At 49.1% G+C, this 25,594-nt stretch overlaps 4 protein-coding genes across 6 annotated transcripts; 3 read left to right on the top strand and 1 right to left on the bottom strand.

Annotated features, from left to right (window-relative positions):
- The first annotated feature begins 350 nt into the window (after positions 1 to 350).
- BNIPL (BCL2 interacting protein like) lies at positions 351 to 8,421 on the top strand. Its single transcript, XM_070396959.1, has 10 exons — positions 351 to 557; positions 1,441 to 1,536; positions 1,731 to 1,795; positions 2,009 to 2,233; positions 4,685 to 4,867; positions 5,008 to 5,110; positions 5,274 to 5,405; positions 6,367 to 6,453; positions 6,726 to 6,824; positions 7,800 to 8,421. The coding sequence occupies exons 1-10, from the start codon at positions 514 to 516 to the stop codon at positions 7,834 to 7,836; spliced, it is 1,071 nt and encodes a 356-aa protein (XP_070253060.1). The 5' UTR covers positions 351 to 513; the 3' UTR covers positions 7,837 to 8,421.
- A 57-nt stretch (positions 8,422 to 8,478) lies between these two features.
- CUNH1orf56 (chromosome unknown C1orf56 homolog) lies at positions 8,479 to 10,830 on the top strand. Its single transcript, XM_070396960.1, has 2 exons — positions 8,479 to 9,691; positions 10,536 to 10,830. The coding sequence occupies exons 1-2, from the start codon at positions 8,708 to 8,710 to the stop codon at positions 10,554 to 10,556; spliced, it is 1,005 nt and encodes a 334-aa protein (XP_070253061.1). The 5' UTR covers positions 8,479 to 8,707; the 3' UTR covers positions 10,557 to 10,830.
- A 205-nt stretch (positions 10,831 to 11,035) lies between these two features.
- On the bottom strand, positions 11,036 to 18,597 carry CDC42SE1 (CDC42 small effector 1). The gene is made up of 5 exons (XM_070396965.1): positions 18,453 to 18,597; positions 15,231 to 15,544; positions 14,566 to 14,676; positions 13,589 to 13,677; positions 11,036 to 13,327 (listed from the first exon to the last, which is right to left on the bottom strand). Exons 2-4 carry the CDS (start codon positions 15,282 to 15,284, stop codon positions 13,603 to 13,605), a joined length of 240 nt encoding a protein of 79 aa, XP_070253066.1. The 5' UTR covers positions 15,285 to 15,544; positions 18,453 to 18,597; the 3' UTR covers positions 11,036 to 13,327; positions 13,589 to 13,602.
- On the top strand, positions 15,110 to 25,287 carry MLLT11 (MLLT11 transcription factor 7 cofactor). 3 transcript variants are annotated; one of them, XM_070396964.1, is made up of 2 exons: positions 15,110 to 15,163; positions 24,049 to 25,287. In XM_070396964.1, exon 2 carries the CDS (start codon positions 24,055 to 24,057, stop codon positions 24,325 to 24,327), a length of 273 nt encoding a protein of 90 aa, XP_070253065.1. In that variant the 5' UTR covers positions 15,110 to 15,163; positions 24,049 to 24,054; the 3' UTR covers positions 24,328 to 25,287. The 3 variants fall into 3 exon arrangements, with proteins under 3 accessions (XP_070253065.1, XP_070253063.1, XP_070253062.1); XM_070396962.1 differs by lacking the exon at positions 15,110 to 15,163 and adding an exon at positions 19,022 to 19,488 and having other exon boundaries at positions 24,053 to 25,287; XM_070396961.1 differs by lacking the exon at positions 15,110 to 15,163 and adding an exon at positions 19,024 to 19,488.
- Positions 25,288 to 25,594: the final 307 nt, after the last annotated feature.

Below are 25,594 nucleotides of genomic sequence, written 5' to 3'. Positions count from 1 at the left end.
ATAAGGAGTCTAGAAAGAAGAGCAAATTGCCTCCCGAGAGCCCTTCATGACTGGCCATTTAAAAAAATGTACTCTCCGCCCTTGCTGGTGTGGCTCAGTTGGTTGGATCGTTCTATATACCAAAAGGTGGTGGGTTCGATTCCCAGTCAGGGCACATACCTAGGTTGCAGGTTCAATCTCCAGTTTGGGGCGCATACTGGAAGCAACCAATCGATGTTTCTCTCCCCATTCCTCTCTCCAAAAACATCAATTAAAAAAAGAAAAAAATATGTGCTCTCCTCCCCAAAGTCCGCCCCCACATAGGCATGGTTTTTCTTTTGGGCAAACCTGCTCATTGAGAAGGGAGGTGGCAAAACCTGTTTGAGAGTGAGGTTACCTCCCTTCCACACCTTCCTCCTTAGAGGCAAGACAACAACAGCTGAGGCAGAGAAAGGGCAGAGAATTGTTGGAGAGCTGGGGCGACCAATTCCCTGAGGACTCCAGGTGTTTAAAGAAGGGGGCACATTTGTGAAGATGGGAACTACACAAGAGGCAGGAGAAAAGACATTGGCTCTTGGGTAAGTAACACCTTAGCTAACTTGGTTGGAAACAAAAAGTGAATACTCTTGGGACTTTCCCCACCATCCAACTCTCACTAAGTCTAATCTTGGGTTCCTAGAGGCGATAAAGCTATAGGAATTATTGAGCAATCAATCAAAATAAAAATGTTTACTTTTACAACGTAAAAAAGCTGTAGGAATTAATTTACAGAGAAGGGATGGGGTGGCTTTAGGTAGGAAATGTTGGTATGGTATGAGAACTGGTGAATCAGGAGTGCAGGGTAATTCCCTAGTGTGTGTTTTTGTAAAGGAAGTTCCTATATTTTGTGTCTGATAAATATGCCCCTATTCTCTGTTTTCTCACCCCCATACTCCAGAATGGCTGTCGGGAAAGCTGACCCAGAACTAAGTTTGGGTCCAGGCTCTCCCCAGCAAATCTCTTCCTCCTTACCTTCTTCCTTTCCCCTCCACGTAGACCTGGTTTCCCCTGACCACTCCCCAGCAGGTGGAGGAAAGGCAGGCCTGCCTAGGTGCCATCTTCCTGGACTTTGCCAAGTGACAGCTGGGCAGGTCTGTCGGCTTCCAGCCAGTTGTCATGTGGAATACCTCTCACCCCTACTGTGTAGGTGGAGCAACTGCCATAGAGGTAAATATGATGAGCTTTACATCTCCCCTTCCTCTGCTCCTAACCCCAAGCAGTAGGGGTGACCTGTTTCCAGCAAGTGGTGAAGATGGTAGAAACATCTACGAGACAAGTTCTTTTTAAGGCCTGTTCTCTGCTCTGCCCCTTAATTACTATTCTTCATTCCTGTGTCTCCTACGTATAATCCAGTTCCCTCAAGACATTACCTAGTTTGTCTCATGATCATCTTTTCTTCCGGGGGACGGGGGGCTATCTTAGGGTCAGGGAGAATGCAGAAGCAGCAGGACTAGGAGCCTCCGTGAGACTTGGAGAACTGGAGCTGAAGGAGGAATGGCAGGATGAAGAATTCCCCAGGTGAGGAGGTGAGAGGGAGGTTGGGAGACGGAAGTGATGGTCACAAACGGAGGGCAAGGATGGCAAATTAGAACTTGAAGAGGTGGGAGTAGGAAAGCAGAGGTGTAAAATCATGGCAGGGAGAGAGAACTGATACCTGGCTTGGTGCCTTTAGCCTACGTTTCTTCCCCCTTTTAATCTTGTTTCCCCTCCAGATTGCTTCCTGAAGAGTCTGACTCTTCTGAAGACCCCGACGATCCTAAAAGAGACTCACAGGCAGGTAGGTCCATTAGAACCTAGGCCTCAAGTTCTTGATTCTAATCCAGTGGAGGGTTATGCCGCCCTCATCCCTTTGCAGTTCTACTTCCCTTTTCCCAAATGTCCCCTGTGTTAGTCCTTTAGAATTCACCCCATATTATCACTTCCACATACAAAGAATCCTAACCAACACACACGCATCTTTCTATTTTTTTGTCCCCCTACCCCTACCCAGGTACCCCCAGCACTTTAGCCCTGTGTGGCCAGCGCCGCATGCGTAAACGTCTTTCTGCCCCAGAGTTACGACTGAATTTGACGAAGGGGCCTGGAGATAATGGTGTTTCTCCCATCCACTCTGTACCTTCCTCTCCTGATGACAGTACTGACCTGGAAATAGACGAATTGGAGACACCTTCAGATTCTGAGAAGCTGGACAGTGGACATGAATTTGAATGGGAAGGTGGGAAAGAAACCTGAGGAACAAGCAGGTAGAAGTAGAGGCCCGTGATAAAGCTCAGGATGGATTTAATGGGACTGAAGTTAGAACTAGTAAGGTGGGGGCTGAGAGGTAAGGTCAGCAAAATTAGTTCTTGAGGATGGAAAGGTAGAACCTAGAAATCCAATGGGAGAGTAGTCCAATAGAGGAGGGGTGGGGTCCTTTGTTTATCAAGAAAAACTATTGGATGACTGTTGCATGCCATCACTGAGCTAAAATTGGAGTTATAAAGATGAATAAGATCTCTACCCTCAGAGAATTATCCGTTTGGTAAGAAATAAACATATATACAAATAAGTGCAGTTAAAGGTTATGACCTGCATGTGTACAGGGTACAATGTACGCAGGGAGAAAGAAAAGGTCAGTTCTGCCTAAGACCTCACAGAGGAGGTGATTCTGAGCAGTTGTTTTATCAGGTGGTTGGAGAAGCACCTAGGACTATAGCATGACATGTTGGGAACTCAAAGGATTAAGCATGACTATTTAGATATTAAGGAAAACTGTTTTTTCTCTACTCATAACACTTCTGACACCGGACGTGTGAGTTTTCCTCACATCAACCAATTCTCCAACTCCCCAGACACTAACAAGTGTCTAAGATTCAGTTACGACACTAACTTCCTGGAGTTCGCACAGACCCAGAGGTTAAGGGCTCAGTCCCACAAGACCGTGGCCCCTCCCCCCACTTCAGACACCAGTGGCATGTCCAGGCTGTCACCTGTGCTTCTGACCAACTGGCTACACAATGCCCCTTTCTCAGGTTCGATGATTGGCTAGAATGGCTCACTAGCACTCAGGAAAACAATTTACTTACTGGATTACAGATTTGTTATAAGAGGAACAGCCAGAAGGAAGAGATGTGTAGGACGAGGTGAGTGGGCAGGGGTGTGGAGCTTCAAGGCCCTCTCCCGGCCACCACCCTCCTAGCACCTCCGTGCGCTAACTGACCCAGAGCCTCTTCATACCCCTTCTGATAGGCTTTCTATGGCGGCTTCGTTATGTAGACATGACTGATTAATTCACTGACCATTAGTGATTAACACAACCTCTCTCTCCTCTCTCCCTTCCCCAGAGTTCCAACCTTCTAATCACATGGATGGTTCCCCTGGCAACCAGCTACCGATCCTTAGGGGCTTTCCAATGTCACCTCATTAATACAAACCCATGTTTTTGAAAGGGGCTTGTTATGAATAACAAAACACCTTTTCACTTTTTTCATCAGGAGCTGTCCCCAGAGCCAGGAACAAAATAACAACAACAAAATATAATATCACTCAGATATGAAGGGCTGAGAGGTGAAGAGAGAGTGACAAAAAATAGTGCTATGTTAAATAAGCAACGTCAAATCATGGAGATCCTTGCTACCATGCTAAGGAATTTAGATTTTATCTGATAGGCAATTGGGGGGTGGGGTCATTGAATGCTTTTAATCAAGGGAATGACATGATCAGATTTAATTGCTCTGAAAAGATTGGAAATAACCTAAGGACTCCCCCAGTAGAATATTAATGCTATTATGGTGCAATGGAATACTAAGTACTAGGCAATTATTTTTTAAGATGAGGCAGCTCTTTCTATTGTCATGGAAAGATTTTGGACAATTAGTGGGTATAGTGTATTGCCATTTCAGTAAAGAAGGTAGGGGAGAACAGAAAGCTTGCTTTAGTGGTGGTGTAGAGGGTGGAATGGAGGAAAACAGACTAAAGGCAGGGAGGCCAGTTAGGAGGCTTGTATTAATGCCAGGTAAGAACCTGAACCAGGACAGTAATAGTGGAAAGAATGTAATGGAGGTAGAGGAATGAGGATCTGGAGTCCAGTTGGCTTGAGGGCTGATAGAGAAGAAAGAGTCTTGGAAGATGTACCATTTTCTCTCTCAGGAAGCTAGAGAGATGGGGTCATTCACCAAGAAAGGAAATATGGGAGAGAGGAGGAAGAGCATGTCGTTGAGTTGCACTTTGTGTCTGGTGACTAGGAGATGACAGAGACAGACAAGGTGGAGATGTCCAGTCTAGGCATGTAGGGACATGGGTCTGGAGTGAAGAGAGAAGCCTGGGTTAAAGAGGCAAGTTTGGAAGTCATCACCTTATTGGTGGTAACTGAAACATGGGAATAGGTGAGCTCACCCAAGGAGAAGTGTGGAAAGAAAGAAATAAAAAATCCAGGAAAAAACTGATACTGTCAAGGGCCATTGACCTACCAGAGTCAAGGTTACCTCAAGACCACTGTGAGGAAAACAAGTCACAGGAAATTGAAACCCGCAAGGGTCTGGGTGTATTGAACAAACTAGGGCTAGAGTCATGGGGAAAAACTGAGGAATGAGAAGTTGAGTAATAAACTCTAGGCATCTGGGGAAGGTACAAGATACTGAAGGTGTGTATTCCGCCCTGTTGATCCTTCCCCATCCCTCTCTTTTAGATGAGCTACCCCAGGCAGAGGGCCTGGGGGCCAGTGAGGCAGCTGAAAGGCTGGGCCAGGGTTGTATGTGGGATGTGGCTGGAGAAGATGGCCATCGCTGGAGGGTTTTCCGGACAGGGCAGAGGGAGCAGCGAGTGGACATGACTGTCATTGAGCCCTATAAGAAAGTCCTATCTCATGGAGGTAATGGCTAGCATAAGTGGAGGGGTGAGAACGGTGACTTCTGGAATAAAATGCCTAAGCTGGAACCTTGTTATTGGGTTCACAATCCTCAGAGCCCCTCAACCTAACCAGGTCTGTCAATTTTCCCTTATCCTTCCCAGGTTACCATGGTGAGGGCCTCAATGCTGTCATCCTCTTTGCTTCCTGTTATCTACCCAGAAGCAGCATTCCCAACTATACCTATGTCATGGAACACTTATTTAGGTGAGATGGAAGGCCTGAAGGGCTCCAGGGTGGAGGTTAGGGAGGGAAAAGTAAGAAAGAAACCCCTTCTTGATCAGTAGCTGGTTGTAGAGTCTACAGTAAGGTCCCTCTCATTTCCCACAACCCAAAACATATACCTTTCCTGACAATTTTGTCCCTCCAGGTATATGGTGGGAACTCTGGAGCTGCTGGTAGCGGAAAATTATCTGCTTGTTCATTTGAATGGAGGCACAAGCAGGGCTCAAGTTCCACCTCTGAGCTGGATACGCCAGTGTTACCGGACTCTGGATCGGCGGTGAGCCTCCGAACAAGGGGCTATGAGCCTATTTTACCTTGTTTTGTTTTATCAATCCTCACCCTTTCCCATCTTTCCATTCTTTCTACTTCCATTTAGTTCTTCCTCTTTTTTGTCCCTCTACACCCCGTTCCAAGCCTTTCCTGTCTTCTGTTCTCTCTTGGGATTAGAGAAATCAAGTTTCAAATCTTGCCTTTGCCAACCAGCTATGTGACTTTGGATTTGTGTGTGTGCGGTGGTGGGGGTGGGGGGGTGGAGAGGAGGAGGGAAGGCAGGGGGGATTGATTATTTTGTTTTGACCAGCTCTATGGCTTTGAACAAGTCACTTAACCTTTAACCTTTCTGGGACTCAGTTTCCTTATTTGCAAAATGGCAAAATACCTTTGTTGCTGGGTATTTCTGAAAATAAAGTAAATCAGAGTGGCATATTGCCTGGCATGTAGAAGGCACCCTACCTTTTCCCTGTGGTCTTGCCATTGATTTCAAATTCCAATCCATTATCTCCTTCTGCCTTCCTCCCTGACCCACAGATCTTTTTCCCTCCTTTGTTCCTTTCTTCCCCCCCATCTTCCATTTGCTCATTTGCCTCTTTCTTCTTCCCTCTTCTTTATTTTCTCCTCACTGGCCTTCTTCCACCTGGAGTTTTATAAATAGGCCTGGTCATGGAGGGATGGGGAAGTGTACCAAAGGAACTTATATGAGGAGGGTAGGACACGGGAGGGAAATGGGGTATCAAAGATCAAGCTGAGGGATTCTGAGAGGAGAATTTCCTAAGAATGAGGAGCATGGAGGGTTGAATAAGATGGATGGAGCTGAGATTGTAATTAAAAGAATGGGGTTTAGACCCAGTTGCCAGAGAAATCTAGAAATTAGAAAAGGGAAGGAAGTTAAAGAATATAGCTCCACCTGATCTTCAGGTATAAAGATGGAAGAAGAAATAGGATGATCTATTCTTCTTCAGGTTAAGGAAAAACCTGCGTGCCCTGGTGGTTGTCCATGCTACGTGGTATATGAAGGCATTCCTGGCACTGCTTCGGCCCTTCATCAGGTATGAGCTCTGGGGACAAGGACCCCCCTACCTTCCCCTTCTTCCCGTTTTTTTAAAATGAGTTTATTTGAACCAAATTGATAACATAAGCTCTAGAACAGGATCTCAAATGCTCCCCACTTCTTCCCATTTTCAAAATCAAGAAGAACTTGCCCCATCCTGACTCTTTCCAGTCTTTTAACCACTCTCCACCTATTCCATTTCCCTTTGTAAGGGTCTCCAGGAGCCCTCTTCCCAGTATACAACACATATGGTTTATCCCCTCTTTTCAGTTCCAAGTTCACACGAAAAATCCGTTTTCTGAATAGCCTGGGAGAACTGGGCCAACTCATCTCCTTGGATCAGGTCCACATCCCAGAAGCTGTCAGACGGTGAGTCCTGAGCTTAAGGATAGTGGTTTGGGGTGGGATGTGTAAAGCCAGAATCCATTTTCTTTTCTTTTTTCTTCTTCTTCTTTTATTGATTTCAGAGAGGAAGGGAGAGGGAAAGATAGAAACATCAATGATGAGAGAGAATCATTGATCGGCTGCCTCCTGCACTCCCCCAACTAGGGATTAAGCCCGCAACCCGGGCATGTGCCCTTGACTGGAATCGAACCTGGGACCCTCCAATCCGAAGTCCGACGCTCTATGCACTGAGCCAAACCAGCTAGGGCCAGTATCCATTTTCTTAATGCCTTGGAGGAGACACAAAGGAACTAAAAACCTGAGGCCCTGCTTTCAGATGTTCCGAAGCACCTGGGCAAATATGCACATATGCAGAGAAAAAGTTAAGGACAGGACACTACTGTATCCAACACAAACAAATAAAAAACTGTACATGTGCATGCCGAGGCAACAAGGAATGGAGGAATAATCACAGCACAGAATTTAGAGGAGATTCAGAAATTAGAAAGGGACGTTTGTTGGCAGTAAATTGGAGAGACTATCCAGTCGGGGAGGGGTGCTGGAGAGCAAAGGAATCCTAAATGATGACCAACTCGAGCATCACCAATCTTCCATTCACCTGGCTTTTCTCCCCAAACCAGCGAGCAAAACCCAGGTTCCCCTGGCCTGGTGGCTTAGTTGATTGGAGCATCATCCTGTACACCAAAAGGTTGTGGATTTATTCCTGGCCAGGGCACATACCTAGATTTCGGGTTTGATCCCCATTCACGGTGTGTGCGGGAGGCAATTGATTGATGTTTCTCTCTCCTCTCTCTCTCTCTCAAAAATCAATTTTATATATATATATATATATATATATATATATATATATATATATATATAATTGATTTTTGGTATATATATACCATATAAACAAGAAAACCCAGGTCCTGTTCCTGTACTATTTATTCTCTCTCCTAGGCTGGACCAGGACCTCCATGACTCAGGAAGGACCTAGCCTGGGATTGGAATAAAAGGCCTTAGAACCAAGCAAAGATATCAGTCTGCCTACACCTTTACCCCTGAAACATCTAAGCTGTTTTGTAAATCATCTCATCGTCAACCGCAGTACCATGGGATCTTCACATCTCAGTGTGCCATTCCTTCCCAGACCTGCCTTCCAAGCAGAGCTTGAGGTCTGGAACCTGATCTGCTGGTGACTTTCATTTCAGCAAGGAGTGGTCTTTTGTATGGGCCAGTGCAAAGCTGTGGGTCTTCGTCCTGCTTTAGCTGTAGAACCTGGGGCAGTCACTTCATCTCCAGGAGTCATCTGCATCCTCTTAAAGGAAGGGGCTGAGGTCTCTCCACCTGGGGGGCCATGGGAAGAGCAGGGCTTCACTGAGCACAGCCAGCCTGCCTGTGGGAGCCAGCAAGGAGTCCACGCCCCCCTCCTCCCCCCCCCCCAAAAGCTTGGAGAACCGCTGTCTGCCGCTCATTCCTTCTTAGTCATGTCTGCTGCCTGTGAGCCTGGGAAGGAGTGCTTTCAAAACCTTTCTTTAGTCAATCCAGGTGTGTAGTGCTCAATAAATTGCGAGAGATTGAAGCTGTGCGCCCACGAAGTGCCCTGCTCTTTCCCCCGCCCCTGACATCACAATCCGTCCGTCCGCAGAGTTCTCGCTGCCGGGGTCCCCGAGGATTTCCAGCTCGGCCCCGGGGCTTCGGGAGGCGAGGGCCCCGGGGGAGGGGCGTGGCGCGCGCATCGGAGCCCCGCCGCGGGCCTCGGTTCTAACGACCCGGCGGGTCGGTGAGAGCGGAAGGGAGGAGGGAGAGAAAGGAGCAGCCCGGCCTCGGTCACTGGCCTCCCTCCCAGCCCCACACCGTCCAGCCCCATGGTCCCCGCCGCCGGCGCGCTGCTCTGGGCCCTGCTGCTGAGCCTGGGCACCGGGGCGGTGGCGGGGGCCCAAGGCCTGGCTTCAACTGGGAGGCAGCCGGCCAGGTTCCGCTCCAGGGGCCCGATGACCCGCCACTACCGGCCCACCTCCCGGTCCGGTGTCCCCCCGAAGAGAAGGGTAATAATGGAGGATGAGGATGACGTGGCGGCCACTGCCGACCGCCTGGCGGGCCCCGCCGTTGACGAGCTCTTGGCTTCTACGGTGTCCACGGACATGAACAGGTTGCGTTCCTGGGAGCAGGACCAGGATGGGTCTTTGGAGGAGGGGGTTGTGATTAACGCCCAAAAGAATAACAGCGAGTCGGGGATTGACAGCACGGCTTCCAGCACCACGAGGAGGTTCACCTCCAGGTTTGCAGCGAATATCCAGGAGCCGGAATACAGGCTGACCACGAGCCTGCCGCCCAGCAGCTGGAGGTCTACTGAGCACCAGCCGCTGTACGGCACCAGCCTGACCCGCTGGCCAACAGCAGGATCCAGCCCCAGGCGCTGGTCTCGCATCTCACCCTCATCCATGCCACCTCCCGAGGACCTGCGGCTGGTGCTGATGCCCTGGGGCCCGTGGCACTGCCACTGCAAGTCGGGCACCATGAGCAGGACCCGGGCCGGGAGGCTGCAGGGCCTTTCTGGGCGCCTTCGAGTTGGGGCACTGAGCCAACTCCGCACAGAGCACCGGCCTTGCACCTACCAGCAATGTCGCTGTGATCGGCGCCTTGAGGAGTGCCCCCTGGACACGGCCCTCTGGTCTGAAACTCAGACCACCACCACCACCACCACCACCACCACCCCCATGCCCACCCTCGGCACCAGACTCATCCCCAGTCCCAGCCCCAGCCCAGCGCTTATGTTTTGGAGGCAGGTCAGGGCTGGGCTGGAGGATATTTGGAACAGCCTCTCTTCAGTGTTCACCAAGATGCAACCGGTAAGTGTTTGGTGATGAGCCAGGATCTTTGTCCATAGCTCTGCAAAGTCCTGAACCAGCCCGGGTGCTTGCATGAACTGCTACTTATCTGTTTCCTAATATGCATTGGTTTATTCACGTTATTGTTGGCCATGGATTCCACCTGTTACATCCTGAACAACTGGTTGGTCATTAAGCAACATGTATTATTGGTCACTAGATGATAATTGACCAAATTGTTAAGAATTCTTGATGGAGATAATTAATGGATATGGAAGATAATTAAGTGTTCAGCTTATTAATGCAGTTTAAGAGCAACAACAGCCAATATTTGAGGCCTTGCTATATGCACTTTACCTGGATCAATCCTGCAACAGCCTATGAGGTATTATTATCCCCACTTTACAACGGAAGAAATGGGGGTTTATTAAGCCAGTAAGTGGAAGAGTTACAGTAGAACTTAAACCAGATTTGACTCTAGTGTCGATGCTCTTAACCATCACTATCCCCAAGAATTGTTCTGGTGTTATCCTCAGCAACCTAAGAATTCTTAAGGAAGGACAGGCCTCTGCTTTACCAAAAGAACCACCGCAGGCTCTCGTTGACCTGCTAAAATATTCTCAGTTGACAGAATGACAGGAGCTTTGGGGAGAGAGGAAGGGCAATAAAATGTATGCATGGTCATTTTAATGGTTTTTGTGTCTCTCCTTATGTGTCCAAAGCCATCATTCAATATAAAAAAGCATCAATAGGGGGCAGTAGTGATAAAGGAATGAGGGTTTGTGGGCAGAGGGAGAAGCAAGGAAAAACGAAATAGATGTCATTATAATATTCCCCCTTTTCTTTATTTTGTTTCCTTACCCAGATAGACAGAAACCGGAGGTAATGGCCACTTGATCTGCAAGAAGAGGTGTCAGCATCTCAACCTCTCCTCCCCTTTCAATCCCAGCACCCACTGGGTATTTTTAGTACAGAAAAACAAAACTAGAAAAAAAAATTGTTTGGTCTTGTGTCTTTTTACAGAGGTATCTGAGGGAGGAGAGACCAAAAATTTTGTGAAACTGAACTGGGTAGCCAGCAGCATCTGGCTTGGGCTTCTCCTGTCCCCCAGGATAAAATGGTTGTTGTTCATCTTCCTTATTTCCAGAGTTGTTTTTTTAAACAAGTACTTCTTTTGAAAAATCTCAGATGAATGCCCAGCAGGAGTTGAGCCTTTAGATGATGGTGGTCTTGCCTTCACAATACTTAGCCTTCTTTTCTGGTTAATAGTACAAAATCCCACATTAACCACTTTCGAGGAGTTACCCTTCATCAGCCGTATCTATCGTTTAATCCAATATACACCTGTAGTGATTACTCTGTGACTATTTTGCTTCAACTTTTTATTTGAAAAGTATATTTAGAAGTCCAACAAATTTTCAATATAAATTATGACTCTCAAACCCATTCCCATCACTCTAAATATTGTTAAAGTGATGGTAGCACACACATAAGAGAAGGTAATTAAAAAAGAGAGAGAACCAAAGAAAAGATCGTGTCCAAAGAACTGGCCTAAGAATGAGGCTAAAAGATCAGGGTGACCAGATTCCAGGAGCCTCCATCTTCCTACCCGATCCTGTCAACCCTTTTGATCTAGTAAAACCCTCATGCTATTGAGCTACTTTTGGGGCAACAAGATGAACCTACTTTCAGAGCAACTAGCTTGACTGGCACAGAATAGATTTGGAATGTTATCTCTATGAGCAATCTTAGACCTTGGAAAACTTTAGAAAATACACTGAAACTTGAAAAAATTAGAACCTCAGTCACTGTAGCTGGGGGCAAACTTCATAGATGGTGGAATCAGCAGAGTGGATCCTCATTCCCCCATTCCTGACCCCCCGCTACCACCATGCTTCCTACTACTGAGCTACTGAGAGACCCCTGCGTTCTGGACACAGAGCAGGCAGGAGCTCATCTGTCCTGTGCTGCCTCCTCATCTCCCTGCGAGGAAGGGGGCAGGACAAAACACACCTGAGAAAACAGAAAGTGCCTGAAGACCCTGCTCCTCCATTACTTCCCCACCTAAAGCAGACTCTTCGGCCAGGTGGAGAGTTCTTCAGACAAAACTCCCTGAGTCTTATTTGTGTCTGGTTCCAGGACTAGGGCACAGAAATAGAGCTTCAAGTTTGGGGAGCACAGCGCTGGGGTGTCTATGGCTCTACTGCTTTTCTCTCCCTCCCTTCCCCAATCCCACCACTGCAGGAACCCCTCCTCCACCGAGCAAGAAGGGAGAAGCATGTCCATCACAAGCAACCCATGCAAGCACAAGCAACACAATGAGTAAAAAACTGTTGGAGACGATTAAGCCTAGTTTACAGGGGGTCTAGTTCATCAAGGCTCAGGCTTAGGATGAATAATGGGATGGGGGTGCGGTAGGGGATAAAAATCACTCAAGAGAAAAATGTGTTGATTCTAGAGCGCTGGCTCTCAGCTTGGGGTGCTTTTGCCCCCCTGGGAGGCACTTGGCAATATCTGGAGACATTTTTGGGTGTGGTAACTAGGGTGGGCCAGGGACACTGCTTAAACATCCTATAATGCACAGGACAGTCCCCAGTACTAGGAATGATCCAGCCCAAAATGTCAAGTGTCCAGACTGAGAAACCTTGCTGTCTCCCTGCGCCCAGGTTGTGAGGATCTTAAGATTCCTAAACTCCCAAGTGATTGTTTTCAACCAATTCATCTCCCCACCTTCCATCCTCCAGGGTCAGGAAGGAAGTCCACCTGAGACGTAACTCCTAGTTTCGCTGCCATCTGGATTTCTCTCCAGCTCCCTCTTCCTCCTCTCACCTGGGCCAGCAGGGAGGTTGGCAGAGGGCAGGCCAGGTCCCCAAGATCTAACTGGAATGTCATCAGGTTAAGACCCATCTCTTAAGTCTTATTCAATGGGAAACAATAAGGTTTCTAACAGGAATGAGGGTAAGGACGGAGGTAGTAGCAGAGTGGGGGTAATTACGAGAATGCATCTTAAATTTACTTTTTAATTAGTTTTGAAAAAGGAAAGATACTGGGGAGCTAGCAATGCTACAGAAACAGGGTTAGAGGCCTAACTAGAGAAAGACGCTGGTATTGGCAGAGAGATATTGAAGGGCTGTGAGCTTAAGGTCTGAGATTTCAAGAGAGTCGACTAGGCAGTGGTCACCCTCCCAGCCCCTGCTTGAGGTCTGCTTCAGTTCATTCCAGAAGGAAGGAGAAGGGCAGAGAGGTAGGGAGCTCTCAGCAAAGCCAGCTCCAGCTTGGTAACCTCACCCACCTGCCATTTAAGGAGTCCCAGGCTAATAGATTAAAAACAGGTGGCACCCAGACTGTCATTCAGGAGGAGGGAACTCATTCCAGGTTTCCAGAAACTCCCATTTCAGATCTGAGAGTGTCCAGGGCTTCAGCTGAGCTCCTCTGGCCAACCAGTAGTTACTTGGTCAGTCCTGCTGCCTTGACCCCATCTCCAGGAGGGGCTACAGCCAGAGGAGGGAGGGGGGAGTCCAGCCCCCAAGCCTTTTGAGGCACTATCAGGCAGATAAGGAAAAAAAGGGGCCTTGAGGACACTGGTTCTCGGAGGATCTGGTGGAGGCAGCATTTCTTCTGGGCTGGGCACAGAGTGGAGACTTCAGACAGCAAAAACTGATTAAAAAAAAAGAAAAAGATTAGCCTCAAAGAAAACCAAGGTCTCAGGGAGAAAGGCACCACCTAGTGCAGACCATTTCCATAGCGCGCTCTTTTCTCTATTCCTGTCTGCACATCCCTTTCTCTCTGCTTTTCTGGATCCCACGTCACTACCTCTCCCGGTCTAATTCTTCCTTCCCTTGATTCCCTTTCTTGCAGAGGATCAGGGTTCCAAGGCAGAGCCTCAGCAGGTGCTGGAGGTGCTCTCTATTTACTCACCATTCCTGTTGGAGCTACAAGCCCCTAGAATTGCTCCATGGCCTGTCTCGGTTTCCCTTGGATCTCATCTGCTCCTGAACAGCACCTGTCTGTGGAAAAGCACAGGTGAAACTCTCCCAAGTCTTCATGTCTCACAGTAAGAAATCTCCCCTGTGCCCTCCACGGAAGAGGCTGACCCCATCCCCTTGAAGATAAAATCATCTGGGAAGGTTAAAATTAATCACCATTCTTCCAAGGGAGGTTCCCATGCCTCCCTTCACACTGACCTTTGTGAGGATGAGACAAAAATTAGTCTCTTACACCCTGGCTGGTGTGGCTCAGTTGGTTGGAGCACGGTTCCATACACCGAAAGGTCATGGATTCGATTCCCCCATCGGGGCATGTGCAGGAGGCAACCAACTGATGTTCCTCTCCCTTCCTCTCTCTCTCAAATTAATAAAAGCATGTCCTTGGGTGAGGACTTAAAAAAAAAAAAAGTATTCTTTTACTTATAAGATCCTCCCACAAAGGACCCTATCATCGTTATCTAAGTTCTGCAATTGGTGAAAAGACTCCTTCACTATCTCCATCCCCATGTCCCTTATTTGAGAGCAAAATACATATTAGGTGTTATTTAGGACAGAGGTGCTGGGCCTTTTCCTGCCCCAACATCCCAACCACAATGTGACTTCCTATAGCACCGAGACAGCAGTCCTTAATGAATAGAAGGGATACGGTTTTTGGAAAAAGCCGTCCAAGTAACTCTTAAAGACATATCTATCTCCCACCCCAATTAATAACAATCTGTTAACTGTAAAGATGAGGGAGCCTAGGCCAGAAACCTGAAAGGCCAAGGTCCCAGGTTTACCCAACTGGTGACCGGGACTAGAATCCTCGCTGCTTACTTCCCCATCAAGTATTCTGTTATGACCCCTGCTCGAACTCTCAAAGAGGAACCGTTCTAGGCCACAACCCCATATCAAACATTCCCTTATTACCATGGCAAGTCCATCTCCGGCCCCCATCTCCCCGGAGCCAATGTGAGTCAGGTGGACAAAATTCATTGGTTCCCCAATCATGGTCCGATCGATCCGTCTCCTCTTCTTCTTCTGCTTGGAGAAAACAGGGGAGTTATGTCTGAAAGCCCCTCCTGCAGTCACAGTGGAGGAAGGAGAAAAGAGTCTTGAAAACCACTAAGGGGAGAGCGAAGGCCCGGTAGGAAAGGGAATATGGCGTTACAATAGGGAAATAAATCACTCGGGTGTGAAAGGCAAGGCTGGAATAACACAGAGAGGACACAGGCAGGGCGGTGAGGGCAGTGGCCGGCAGAGTGAACACTGGACAAAGAAAGGACACATCAAAGTCACCCCTGGCTGATGAGGAAACAATGGGGAAAACTGACAGGTATTAAGCTCCACCTACAACCCCCACCCACCTCAGAAGGGACAGGAACAGGAAGTGAGAGCTGGGACTATTCACTTCTCCCATCACCCAGTCCCCCTTTACTGTGCTACCCACCTGCCTCGCCACCGAAAAAAACGATCCCGACAGAGAGGGAGGCTAGACGAGTGCTTTCTAGACTGCAGGTCCTAGACGGTGAGCCTCCCTCACAGGATACGGTAACTGATTTCTGTGCGTGCGGGGTGGGGGCGGGGAGACTCACCGGCTGGGGTTTCTCTACCACACAGCAGCCCAGTTTGTGCCAAAATTCACTCATGTTCCCTGATGGTTCCAGTTTCACTCTGCTGCCCGAGGCCCCAGAGGGCTCTTGCCCTGGTGCCTTGACCGCCCACTCCTCACTCCCTTCGGGTGTCGCAACGCCCTGGGTTCACGCCGCAGGACGGGGCTAGAGAAAGGAGAGTCCTCGGAACCTCAGCTGGGCAGGAAAGGCCCGTGTCTCAGACCCTGAGACACCAGCAGGGCCAGGGAGTGAGGTGGGCAGGCAGGCGCACGGTCCTCTTCCTCAGGCCTGGAACCCTGGAGGGGCAGAAAGGAGAGAGAGAAGAAAGGTTAACGGGGAGTCCCTCCCTCCCTGAGAAGCCTCCTGAAGAGCTGACTCGGGGTCTCCCTTAAAAGCCCTAGTCCTGTGCCCAACACTAACCTCAAAGGCAGAACCTCACAGTGAGACTCTCAAAGGAAGGAAAAGAGCCAAAGGGCACCAAGGGGTTAAGGCGTAGCAGCTGCTGGCACCGAGGGAGAGGAAGGGGGCTGGAAGCATCTGGGATGATGGGAGGGGAGGGGACCAAAGGATACTGGCATAAATGAGCACACTTTGGGGGGCACTACCAGCTCTACCTCCCTTCTCCCTGGGTACAGGCCAGAAGGGGAGGGGCAGCGAAGTGACTTTGAAGAGGAAATGGTGGTTTTTTTGTTCTCACAAACAAGGCCTCCGCCCCTGTCCCTCCCCCCCTTTTCCTTACCTTACCCTCAACACCTACATTTCCTTTAAGACCCTGACCACCTAAGTCCTAGGTAACTAAGTACAGCAGGCTGATCCTCCAGAAAGACTTGCCACAGTGAGGAATTCCTTCCCCCTCTTTCTATTCCCTGCCCTTGCTCCTCCTCCTCTCCCGCAGCTGAGATCCAACCCCTCCCAAAGACATTCAGCAGTGCCTTTATGACTTGACCTTGAGATCTTGCCTCAAGGCTGCACACACTGTTTCTCTGTGTCCTCTGTCACTGCACCCCTGCACGTGCACCCCCGTGGCATGGCCGTATCTCCGCGTGTGACTTGTGCACAGGTTGCAGGCCAGGAGGAATCTTTTTCCAGCCTCCCCGCCCTCTTCACATGTCCTATCGTGCCACTCGGCTCCGCGCCCGCCTCTCTCTCCCCCTCTCTCCTCCCCTCATGCTGTGACCTGTTCTCTCCTCCCTCCTCACCACTTCCATCCCCAACCAGACCCAAGGAACTTTCCAAAGCGTTAGTGCCCCAGGAAGAACTCTCATTACTGCCAGCCGGGGTAGGGCACCGCGGAGTTTCTCTGTACTCACTGCGTTTCCGCAGTCCTGTAACACAGGCAAGCTCAACGTTTCCACACAGGCCAGCTTGAGAAATACTATAAATGCATGAATATGGACCTCCTGTCCCTCCTGTCCCTCCAGTCCCAGGCCCTGAACCCTGAAGCTCTGGCACCCTAGACGGATCTAAGAACTGGGTAGTTGGTGGTGGTGTTTTAAAAAGCCCCGAGATGAGATCACACAAACACTGAGATACAGCTTCTAAGGAAGGGAAGGACCCGGGTCCTTTCTCTTACTTCCCTTCCCACCGCTGGAGGGAGGAGTTATGAGACAGGGTGGAAGTCAGAACACAGCTGTCCAGAGAGGGGAGCTGTGGTCAATGTGGAAGTCAGTCACAGGGTTTGTGTGACGGTGGTGGCAGCCTGCGGTAAGGCTTGGAGGCAGGGGTGGGGGGTGATGGAGACAACAATGAAGAATGAGAGGAAACCCCCAACACCACCAGACAGGCTGCACTGAGACTGGACTCTCCCCAACACCCCCCTGGCTCAAAGCTGAGTGGACAGAAGTGGATGGTGGGAGGAGAGAGAAGAAAAGAGGGGGAGAGGAGAGAGAGGGAGAGGGAACGGGGCAACGGAGGGAACAAGGACGGCTCTGTTCCTTTTCCAGGGACCTGGCCAGAGCTGGGTGGAGGGAAAGTGTGTGTGTGGGACTTGGCACGAAATGACCCATGAGGATGCGAAGTGACCAGGAAATTCCATTCCCTCGGACACAGGACCTCCGGGTGCCTAAAACTCGGGGGAGGGGGTGTGTGTCAGCGTGTGGAGAAACCTGGGCAGGGTGAAATTGGGGCTGGGAGGGTGGGGAGAACAAGGCCAGAAAAGTAAGAGTGATTGGCTGCCACTCTCCTTCTTTAAAAGAGGTGCCAAGCCCACTGTCCACTCTTTCCATCCCGCAGTGAAGGGGAAACAGCAGGAGGGGTCAGGGTTAGAGCGCGGAGGTCCACATCCTGACAGTCGGGTGGTTCCGAGAACTGGGCCCAAGTCCCAAATAGGAAGGGCGAACTGGAGCTGGGGGGACCTCACGGTCACACCGGGGCTCAGGGCTGAGCAGCTGCGGAGCCGCTGGGGGGTGAGCGGGAGACGGGATGGGGGAAGGTTCCGGGAGGAAGGATGTGCAGAGGTAGTTCCCCGGTCCTGTTCTAGCCCAAACCGGTTTTCCCGGTCCCGCTGCCTGCAGCCCCAAGGCCTCCAACCCGCTGCCTGACAAGCCTTCACAAGCAGCAGCTGGAGAGAGAGCGCACGGAGAGCATGGAGGGGCGATCTGCCCGGGGCTGCAGCTGCTCCCCCGCGGGCATGCAGACCAGGAGAGCTCCCGAGGGCTCCAGACCCCCCTTTTCAGGAATCCGCCCCGGGGAAGGCCTGGTGGGGCGTCAGATGAGACAGAAGCAGGCCCTAACCCCCCTCAGTGCTGTCATTTCAGCCACACAGACTCCATTTCTGCCGACCGCCCAACTCGACCCCGACACCCTCTGCTGCTCCTCCCCACGCTGCACCGGGCCGGGGGCCCCTCGGGGCATCTTTCGGGCGCTGTCACGGTCTTCCGTGGCCACCCCAGTCCCGGGTGTAGACCTCCCCGGACCCAGCTCGGCTCCGCCCGAGGCCAGTGCGCCTCGGAGGAGACCTCCCCTCCCACCTCCCACCTCCCACCTCCCCGACACCCCAGCCCCCTTTCCCTTCTACTCCTCAGTGGCCGCACCGGGAGGGGGGGGGCGCGTGAGCGAGGACGGGGGCGGTTACTCAGGGGACGCACCCCTTTTCCCACCGACCCAGCCCGCCCGCCGCCCTGGACGCTCGCCTCCCCCACCCCCAGCATCCGGTCGGCGGGGCGGGCGGGGCGCGCCGCCCGGGGACCAAGTCCACGCTCTCACCTGCTCGGCTCCGGCATCGAGGCGCCCGGCTAGAGCTGGTTGGGGGGGCTCCCGCTCGGTGCCCGCCAGTGTGGGGTCCCCGGGCTGGCTCCTCGGCGCGGTGGGGAGCCGAGGGCGGGCCGGCAGAGGTGGGGCTGGCCGAGGGCGGAAACGGCGGCGACGCGATTACGAAACTCGTCCGGCTGGGGGCGGGCGCACAGCTCCCCCCACCCCCGACCGAGGCGGCTGCGCGCGGGGCGGGCCCTGGGCGGGGCCTCGGGAGCCCCCTCGGGCCGCCGCCCCTCTCGGCGCACTGCGGAGTGGGGACCTGTCGGTGGGGACCGGGCTCCCAAGCTGGGCCCCCCAGAATCGCACGTTTTCTTTGCGCGCCAGGCATTGCGAAGCGGAGCCCCTAAACCCCCCATGTCCCCCGGACCCAACCAAGTCCCGAGTTTCCCAGACGCAGCGAGTCCCCCCGCCCCCCATCTTCTGTGTTCTACCCCCAAAGGAGCAGGGCACCCGTTATGGGGGTGGGGAGGCGAGTCGGGAGGAGGAGGGTTGGGGGGAGGGAGGGAGGATTTCCCTGATTTTCAAAAATACTTGGTAACCTGAAACCCTTAAATCGGGGGGATAAAGGGGCACTCCTCCATTGTTGTCTAGAGTGAAGATGTTTAAGCCATAAACCTGAAATCCGAGGGCAATAGCTGCCTATTCAGTGCACCTCGGGTTGCAGGGGGCGCTGGACGGGCTGGGGTAACCGTGCAGACCAATGAGCCTGCGGAGGAGCCTCAGCCCGCTGCCTCCGAAAGCGTCCGGGAGCCTATGGTTTGAATCAGCGGAGTCAGGCAGGGAGGGGCGGAGGCCCCCCGCCTTCCTAGGAGGGGCTGCATTGCAGGGGGAGGCGGCCGCGAGCCTCAGTCACTGGAGAGGGAGCGGGAGCGAGAAGACAAAGCCGGCCAAGCCCCCGCTGCTGCCTTTCTCTCCAGCACAGAGCAGGGACCGGAGCCTGGGGTCCTCCCTCCATCTTTGGAACACACTAGTAATTCACTGATAACAGGTAAACTAACTGGGGGAGGGGGGAAGGGGAGGGGGGCTGCAGAGATAAAAAAAAAAAAGAGCAGCTGCTTCTGGTTAGGTTAGGGACCCCCAAATAAGGATGAGGTGGGGGGACAGTTCTAGAGGAGAGAAGGCGCCGCTATGAACAACGGTAGTTAATTTGTTCACCGTTTTACATCTCTTGCTCACATCTCCATCCATGCCTTATAATCCTGAACACAGACATTAATTTTTAACAATTTACCTGTAGTTATTTCTTAGCATTTATCTCATTTCAAGTACCTGTTTGCCTATAATTTATTGTCCTGTGTATTTTATCTTCAGTCTAGTTATCTCTATCTTTCTTTCAAGCTATAATTTGTGTGGTTTTTTTTTCTTCTTCTTATGAATCTCTAGTCCTACTGTATTGCTCTAGCCTCTATTTCCCTCTGTTTCTTTTTTTTTCTGTAATGTTTTATTGATGTGTCTTCACCCCAAACTTGTCTCCATAGGAGGCAGTTTGGGGGAAGGGATATGAGATAATATTGAGGTTAATCCTCACATTTCCTTTAATAATCTCCTCCACATCTCAAACGTTTGCTCCAAAGAAAGCAGCAGCTTGAGGTAGGAAGGTGGGGGACCTCTGTGTTGGAGAACTACCGGATCCCATATTGAATTAGTACAGCACACAAAAGCTAGTAGGTTTAGGGACAGATTCCAGAAAAGGAATGCTTATTTGCAGCTCAGTGGAATCGGTGGGGGAAGGACATGGCCATGAGAAAGATCCAAGCCCAGAATGAGGCGCATACAGTGAGATGCTGAGCGCTTCCATTCGCCACCATCACCATGCCTTGTCCTTCCACCCCACGGTGGCAGCATGACACAGCAAGGCCTGGTGGGTAGACCTTGGATTCCCACTGGGGGGCTGGACAAAGGGTATTTGGGCGGGTCTGTGTGGTTCAGTGAGAGTGTCTCTTTTTATATATATTTGCTAATCAAGCAAATGGAGAGAGAAAGAGAAAGCTAGCTGAAAAGAGACCTCTTGAAAAATTTGGGTAGTTGGGAATTAAATTCACACTCTTATTAAATTTTAAAATTTCATTATCAATGTAAAGGCTATTTTAGCTTCCATTTTCTGTGTAGGTAATGCGCTTGACTTGATTTTAAATGCTGTCAATACTTGTATGAGTATCTTTCTAGAATGTATTTGGTCCTCTCTGTAGATGTCTCTGAGCCATACCTAGAGATTTTAGGCCTTTTAAGTCAATATTTCGTGCAATTTCCCTTCGCTTTTTTAATTGTCAAGAGAAGCCCTGCCAGATAACTCAGGGATTAGAGAGCTTTGAGACATATGCTGGCCGTTAAGGAAGGGAGTCAGTTTGTCAGAGCCTTTTCCCTTTCTCGGATTCTAGCTTGCTCTCCATTGCCTTTTGCATGTTCACCATTCAGATCGGAACCACAGAACAATCAGTACCTAACCCACTGAGTACCTGCTCTCCAGGAACTAAGAATTCTTGCAAGTTTTGAGAATATTGGTATAGGATTACATAAAGCTAAAGGCAACTATCTATGCACAACACATCAAAGTCCAGATTGAGGATTATGAGACCTGGGTTCTAATCCAAACTGGCTGGGAGGCTTCACAAGTCACTAGATAATTTCTAGGGTGTTTTCTAGTTTTAAAAATCTATTAATTCCTCCCCCACTTACAACTCTATTTTTTTTTTAAGAGCCTATTATATTTGCCCAGCATTATACTAAGCTCTCACTGGAGAAAACTGGTAAGGGCAGGGATATAAAAGAAGCCAGTTATGCAGGCAAATAACTAGTAATATTAGTAAAATATCCCTGTGGACAGAAGTAACACTTTGTCTCCTAAGGTTTGCTTCTTAGGATCTCTATAACTCTGGTTGATTGGTTAATAGGTACAACCATTTTTGCAACTCTCTGTGCACATGTCTCTGCAGATTATTGTGGCGATGATTAGAGCTGCCTATCATAGGATGATGACCTCACCTTTCTAACATGTTCCCACCCTGTCCCAGTCCCCGCATCACACTCCTAAGCAGCTTCTCTGCTTGGGGTTTATTTTGGAGCTTGAACCTAAGAGGAAAAAGAGCAATTCAGCATTTGCTTTTAACTTTAAAAACATCTGAGTCTACCTACTTACCCCTCCTAAAGCTCCCACACTCACACAGAAACATATTCTAGATTAATGCATTCTTTTTCTGCCTTTTTTACTTAGAGACATTTCACATTATATGGGTTGATAGGGTTTCTGTAGGGTACTGGTTATCATGTTTTTTGTTGTTTAGAAAAAAAATGTATATATATACATATATATATATATATACATATATATTTTTATTTTTTAGTCAATCCTTATCCAATATATTTTATTTTTTAGGGAGGGGGAGAGAGACACATCAATTGGTTGCCTCCCACACTCACCCTGACCAGGGCCAGGGATTGAACCTGCAACCCAGATATATGCCCTTGACCGGAAATCGAACCCATGACCCTTTGGTGTGAGGCCCGGTGCTCTAACCACTGAACATACCAGTCAGGACTAGTTATCATGTCTGCCTAACACATTTTGGAACCTATTTTAGGCCACTATTTAGGCATCTCAAGGCCTGATGAGAGCCAATGGAGTGTGTTGGAGGAAGTCCTTTTGAAACAGGGTTCTATTTTTGGAAGCAGTGGTGGAATGTTCTTTCTGCTCCTTTGGGAACGTTTCAGCTAATGCTTCTTGCCCCTTCCCTTGGCTAGCAAGCAGCAGAGTGGAGGCTGCAGGGAGGTAATTTATAATAGTCACATAACATCAGGGTATGGGAAGGATGAGCAGAAAGGGTGATAAAAGTACCGATTAAGCATAGACAAGTATCTAATTCTGTTAAAGCACCTTCTCCTCCCAATCTAAACTTTACCTTACTTACCTGGAGTTTCTAATCCATTTGCTCTCACCATCATGAGATATATTCTAGCACTGTGACCAGAGAAGAGACCTGTTATAGCATAGGAAAACTCGTTTAGCACCTGGGTTTTGTTCGGAAGCAGAGATAGGTTAGAGAGAAATAGATAGGCTGTTAAAGCTTATCTGAGGACTAATAGATGGGAGTGGCGAGGTATTCATTGTATTAAATAAAGAGTGAGAGAAAATTAATCAGCAGCCTTGAATGTCTTTTGTGTGAAAAGCCCAGCACTTGTGGGCTTTGCACAAAGTACTAAGTAGATTGGTTTTTACCCTTGGGGATACTCTCAGTCTCTTGAAGGAGATAAGACTATCCCTATACTTGTAACAGTGATCTGTAACCCCAAACTGATATAGTCAGGTAACACTACAGTGGTAAGGGAGATGCTAGAAGAAATGGGTAGCTGGAGCCAAATAAGTTTAAGGAAGTCCTGAAAGGTGAGTTTATAATAGGATTTATTTTTATTGTAAGTTTTTTTAATCTTTTTTTATTTTAGAGAGAAGGGAGAGAAACATCAATCTGTTGTTCCACTTATTTATGCATTCATTGGTTGATTTTTTAAGCGAGAGAGTGGAAAGGAGGTAGATAAAAACATTGATGTGAGAGAGACACATTGAATGGTTGCCCCCTATAGGCACTTCGATCAGGGCCAGGAATAGAACCTGCAACCCAGGTACGTGCCCTTGATTGGGAATCGAACCTACGACCCTTTGGTGCGCAGGCCGACACTATCCACTGAGCCACACCAGTCAGGGCCATTGGGTTTATTCTTGTATGTGCCCTGACTGGGGATTTAACCTGCAACCTTTGTGTATTGGGACAATGCTCTAACCAACGGAGCTACCCGGTCAGGGCTATCATAGTGCTTAGTAGAGAGGGAGGACAACAGAAAGCCGAACTGTCCTGAAAGCCCTTTTCAGAGGTGCCATGACCTAATGAACCAAAGGCAGGAAGAAGTTCTGTATTTGCAAACATAATAAGAATTCAGGGGAAAAATTCCTCTAGGGACTTGAGTGGAGTCTTGAAACTTGGGTAGTTATTTTAAGATGGAAAGTGGAGTGAGTGATGAGTATTAACTGTAGCGGAGTTGTACTACTACTACTCGGAAGAATAGGGCCAGATTCTGAGAGGCCTTGAAAACCAGCCTCAGGATCTACTTGAAACGCCCTAACCGGTTTGGCTCAGCAGATAGAGCGTCGGCCTGTGGACTCAAGGGTCCCAGGTTCGATTCCAGTCAAGGGCATGTATCAGGGGCATGTACCTTGGTTGCAGGCACATCCCCAGTATGCAGTGTGCAGGAGGCAGCTGATCGATGTTTCTCTCTCATCGATGTTTCTGACTCTCTATCCCTCTCCCTTCCTCTCTGTAAAAAGTCAGTAAAATATATTTGAAAAAAAAAAATGATTGACTTGAAACAGTAGGCAGTAAATAAAGTCATTCCAAGTTGGGGAGAAGTTAGAAAATGGTAAAAGAGGAAGGGTCCCTAAAGCTTATCCCAGGGAACTTGGAGCCGATGGGAGATGTGCAGATTCTAAGTAGGGAAAGGCCATGAATGGACCACAAAGAGTTTGTTGTGCCATGAAGACTGACCAGCGGTTTCTCTTTAGGAAGTCATGAGGGACCCTGTGAGCAGCCAGTACAGCTCCTTTCTTTTCTGGAGGATGCCCATTCCCGAACTGGATCTGTCGGAGCTGGAAAGCCTGGGTCTGTCAGACACATCCATCTACAAGGTCAAGGACAGCAGCGCTGGCAAAATGACCGGGCAAGCCACCGACACAGAGCAGGAGAAACACCCCGAGGGCGATGCCCTCCTTCAGTACAGCACCTTCAACTTCTGGAGGGCCCCCATCGCCAGCATCCACGCCTTCGAACTGGACTTGCTCTAAGCCCGAGCCTTCTCTCCCACCATGCCTGCACTGTCTGTCCACCCCTTCCCCTACTAATCTTGCTTTCTTCCCTCTATTGTGTTGAGGTGGTGCTGATGAATTTGCCAGAGCTGTGTCTTATTTATTTATTTATTTATTTATTTAATGTATCAGTTTCTCTCAAAAGCCCTCAAGTCACAAAGTAAAGGGTTCAAGCAATGGAGTAGTTACGCCCCCCAACCCCCTACCCCCCAAGTCCATATTAATTCCAGAAAACAGGCCTGATGGGGGCACCAGAGAGTAGTATCGTAGTGTAAAATGGAAGGGCTGATTTTCTGACCTCATTTGAGATTGTTCCAATTTTCCTAATTTCTTGCTCTACGCCAGAAAACACAAATATTCCTTCAAGGGTTGAAGAGTAAATTTTGAGATTATCTGCTACAAGACAGTAGGATTTCTAAAAGGCTAAGGTGATAAGACGCTTGCTTTTTTGATTCTGCTCCTTCTTGTAATAAATTCTTTTTCTCAGAGAAATTGGGGGTAAAGGTATAAAACAAGAGGAGTAATATATCTTGGAAAATGAAAATAGGGGAAAGCCCTGGATCGTTTCAGAAACAGCTACACTCTCTCGAAAGGGTGTTTCTCCGTCAAGCCTCCTCACTTTACTATTTTGTTCCTAACCGTGGGTTGAAAACTCTTGAGGAAAGTCACTCGATTTCAAATCTTAAGATGCAATCTTGCTGACTATTGTGGTAACTGGTAAGGTTTGGATTCTGTTCCTAAAAGGCCTTGGATGGGTCCTTAGCTTAGGCTCGCCCTCCTGCATTTGCAACGTGTGTCGATCAAGGGGCCTCAGCTACCTTAGGACCATGAAGCGAACAACCACATTCTGACCCCACAGCCTGTTCCCACTCCTTCCAACGTTTCTGCTGCTGGTTGTGCTGCATTTACTCATTTCTTTAATAAAGACATTCAACCCCAGGACTGCATTCTAGTTTTCTCTCTCCACTGGAAAGCAGTATGGATCTCAAACGTTAGCCTTGCTTTCACATTCAGCATATATATATATATATATATATATATATTATATATATATATATATATATTTAAATTTTATTGATTTTTAAAAAGTTTATTGATTTTTTACAGAGAGGAAGGGAGAGGGATAGAGAGTCAGAAACATCTGATGGAAGAAACATCGATCAGCTGCCTCCTGCACACCCCCTACTGGGGATGTGCCCGCAACCAAGGTACATGCCCTTGGCCGGAATCGAACCCAGGACCCTGC

This window comes from Myotis yumanensis, unplaced genomic scaffold, assembly GCF_028538775.1.
Source record: "Myotis yumanensis isolate MYYU_CA2020_CCGP unplaced genomic scaffold, mMyoYum1.0.hap1 SCAF_17, whole genome shotgun sequence".
Taxonomy (NCBI): domain Eukaryota; kingdom Metazoa; phylum Chordata; class Mammalia; order Chiroptera; family Vespertilionidae; genus Myotis; species Myotis yumanensis.
The sequence above is the reverse complement of the archived record's forward strand: the minus strand, read 5'-3'. Positions and strand labels throughout refer to the sequence as shown.

What these genes read in the sequence shown, in the direction of transcription:
- BNIPL (XM_070396959.1), top strand. Translation starts at nt 514, where the DNA reads ATGGGAACTACACAAGAGGCAGGAGAAAAGACATTGGCTCTTGG. An exon ending in CAGGATGAAGAATTCCCCAG is followed by an intron (nt 1,537 to 1,730) that starts GTGAGGAGGTGA and finishes TTTCCCCTCCAG; the next exon opens with ATTGCTTCCTGAAGAGTCTG. An exon ending in CTGCTTCGGCCCTTCATCAG is followed by an intron (nt 6,454 to 6,725) that starts GTATGAGCTCTG and finishes CCCTCTTTTCAG; the next exon opens with TTCCAAGTTCACACGAAAAA.
- CUNH1orf56 (XM_070396960.1), top strand. Translation starts at nt 8,708, where the DNA reads ATGGTCCCCGCCGCCGGCGCGCTGCTCTGGGCCCTGCTGCTGAGCCTG. An exon ending in TGTTCACCAAGATGCAACCG is followed by an intron (nt 9,692 to 10,535) that starts GTAAGTGTTTGG and finishes TTCCTTACCCAG; the next exon opens with ATAGACAGAAACCGGAGGTA.
- CDC42SE1 (XM_070396965.1), bottom strand. Translation starts at nt 15,284, where the DNA reads ATGAGTGAATTTTGGCACAAACTGGGCTGCTGTGTGGTAGAGAAACCC. An exon ending in TGGTAGAGAAACCCCAGCCG is followed by an intron (nt 14,677 to 15,230) that starts GTGAGTCTCCCC and finishes TTCTCCAAGCAG; the next exon opens with AAGAAGAAGAGGAGACGGAT. An exon ending in CCGGAGATGGACTTGCCATG is followed by an intron (nt 13,678 to 14,565) that starts GTAATAAGGGAA and finishes GCTTTTCCACAG; the next exon opens with ACAGGTGCTGTTCAGGAGCA.
- MLLT11 (XM_070396964.1), top strand. Translation starts at nt 24,055, where the DNA reads ATGAGGGACCCTGTGAGCAGCCAGTACAGCTCCTTTCTTTTCTGGAGG.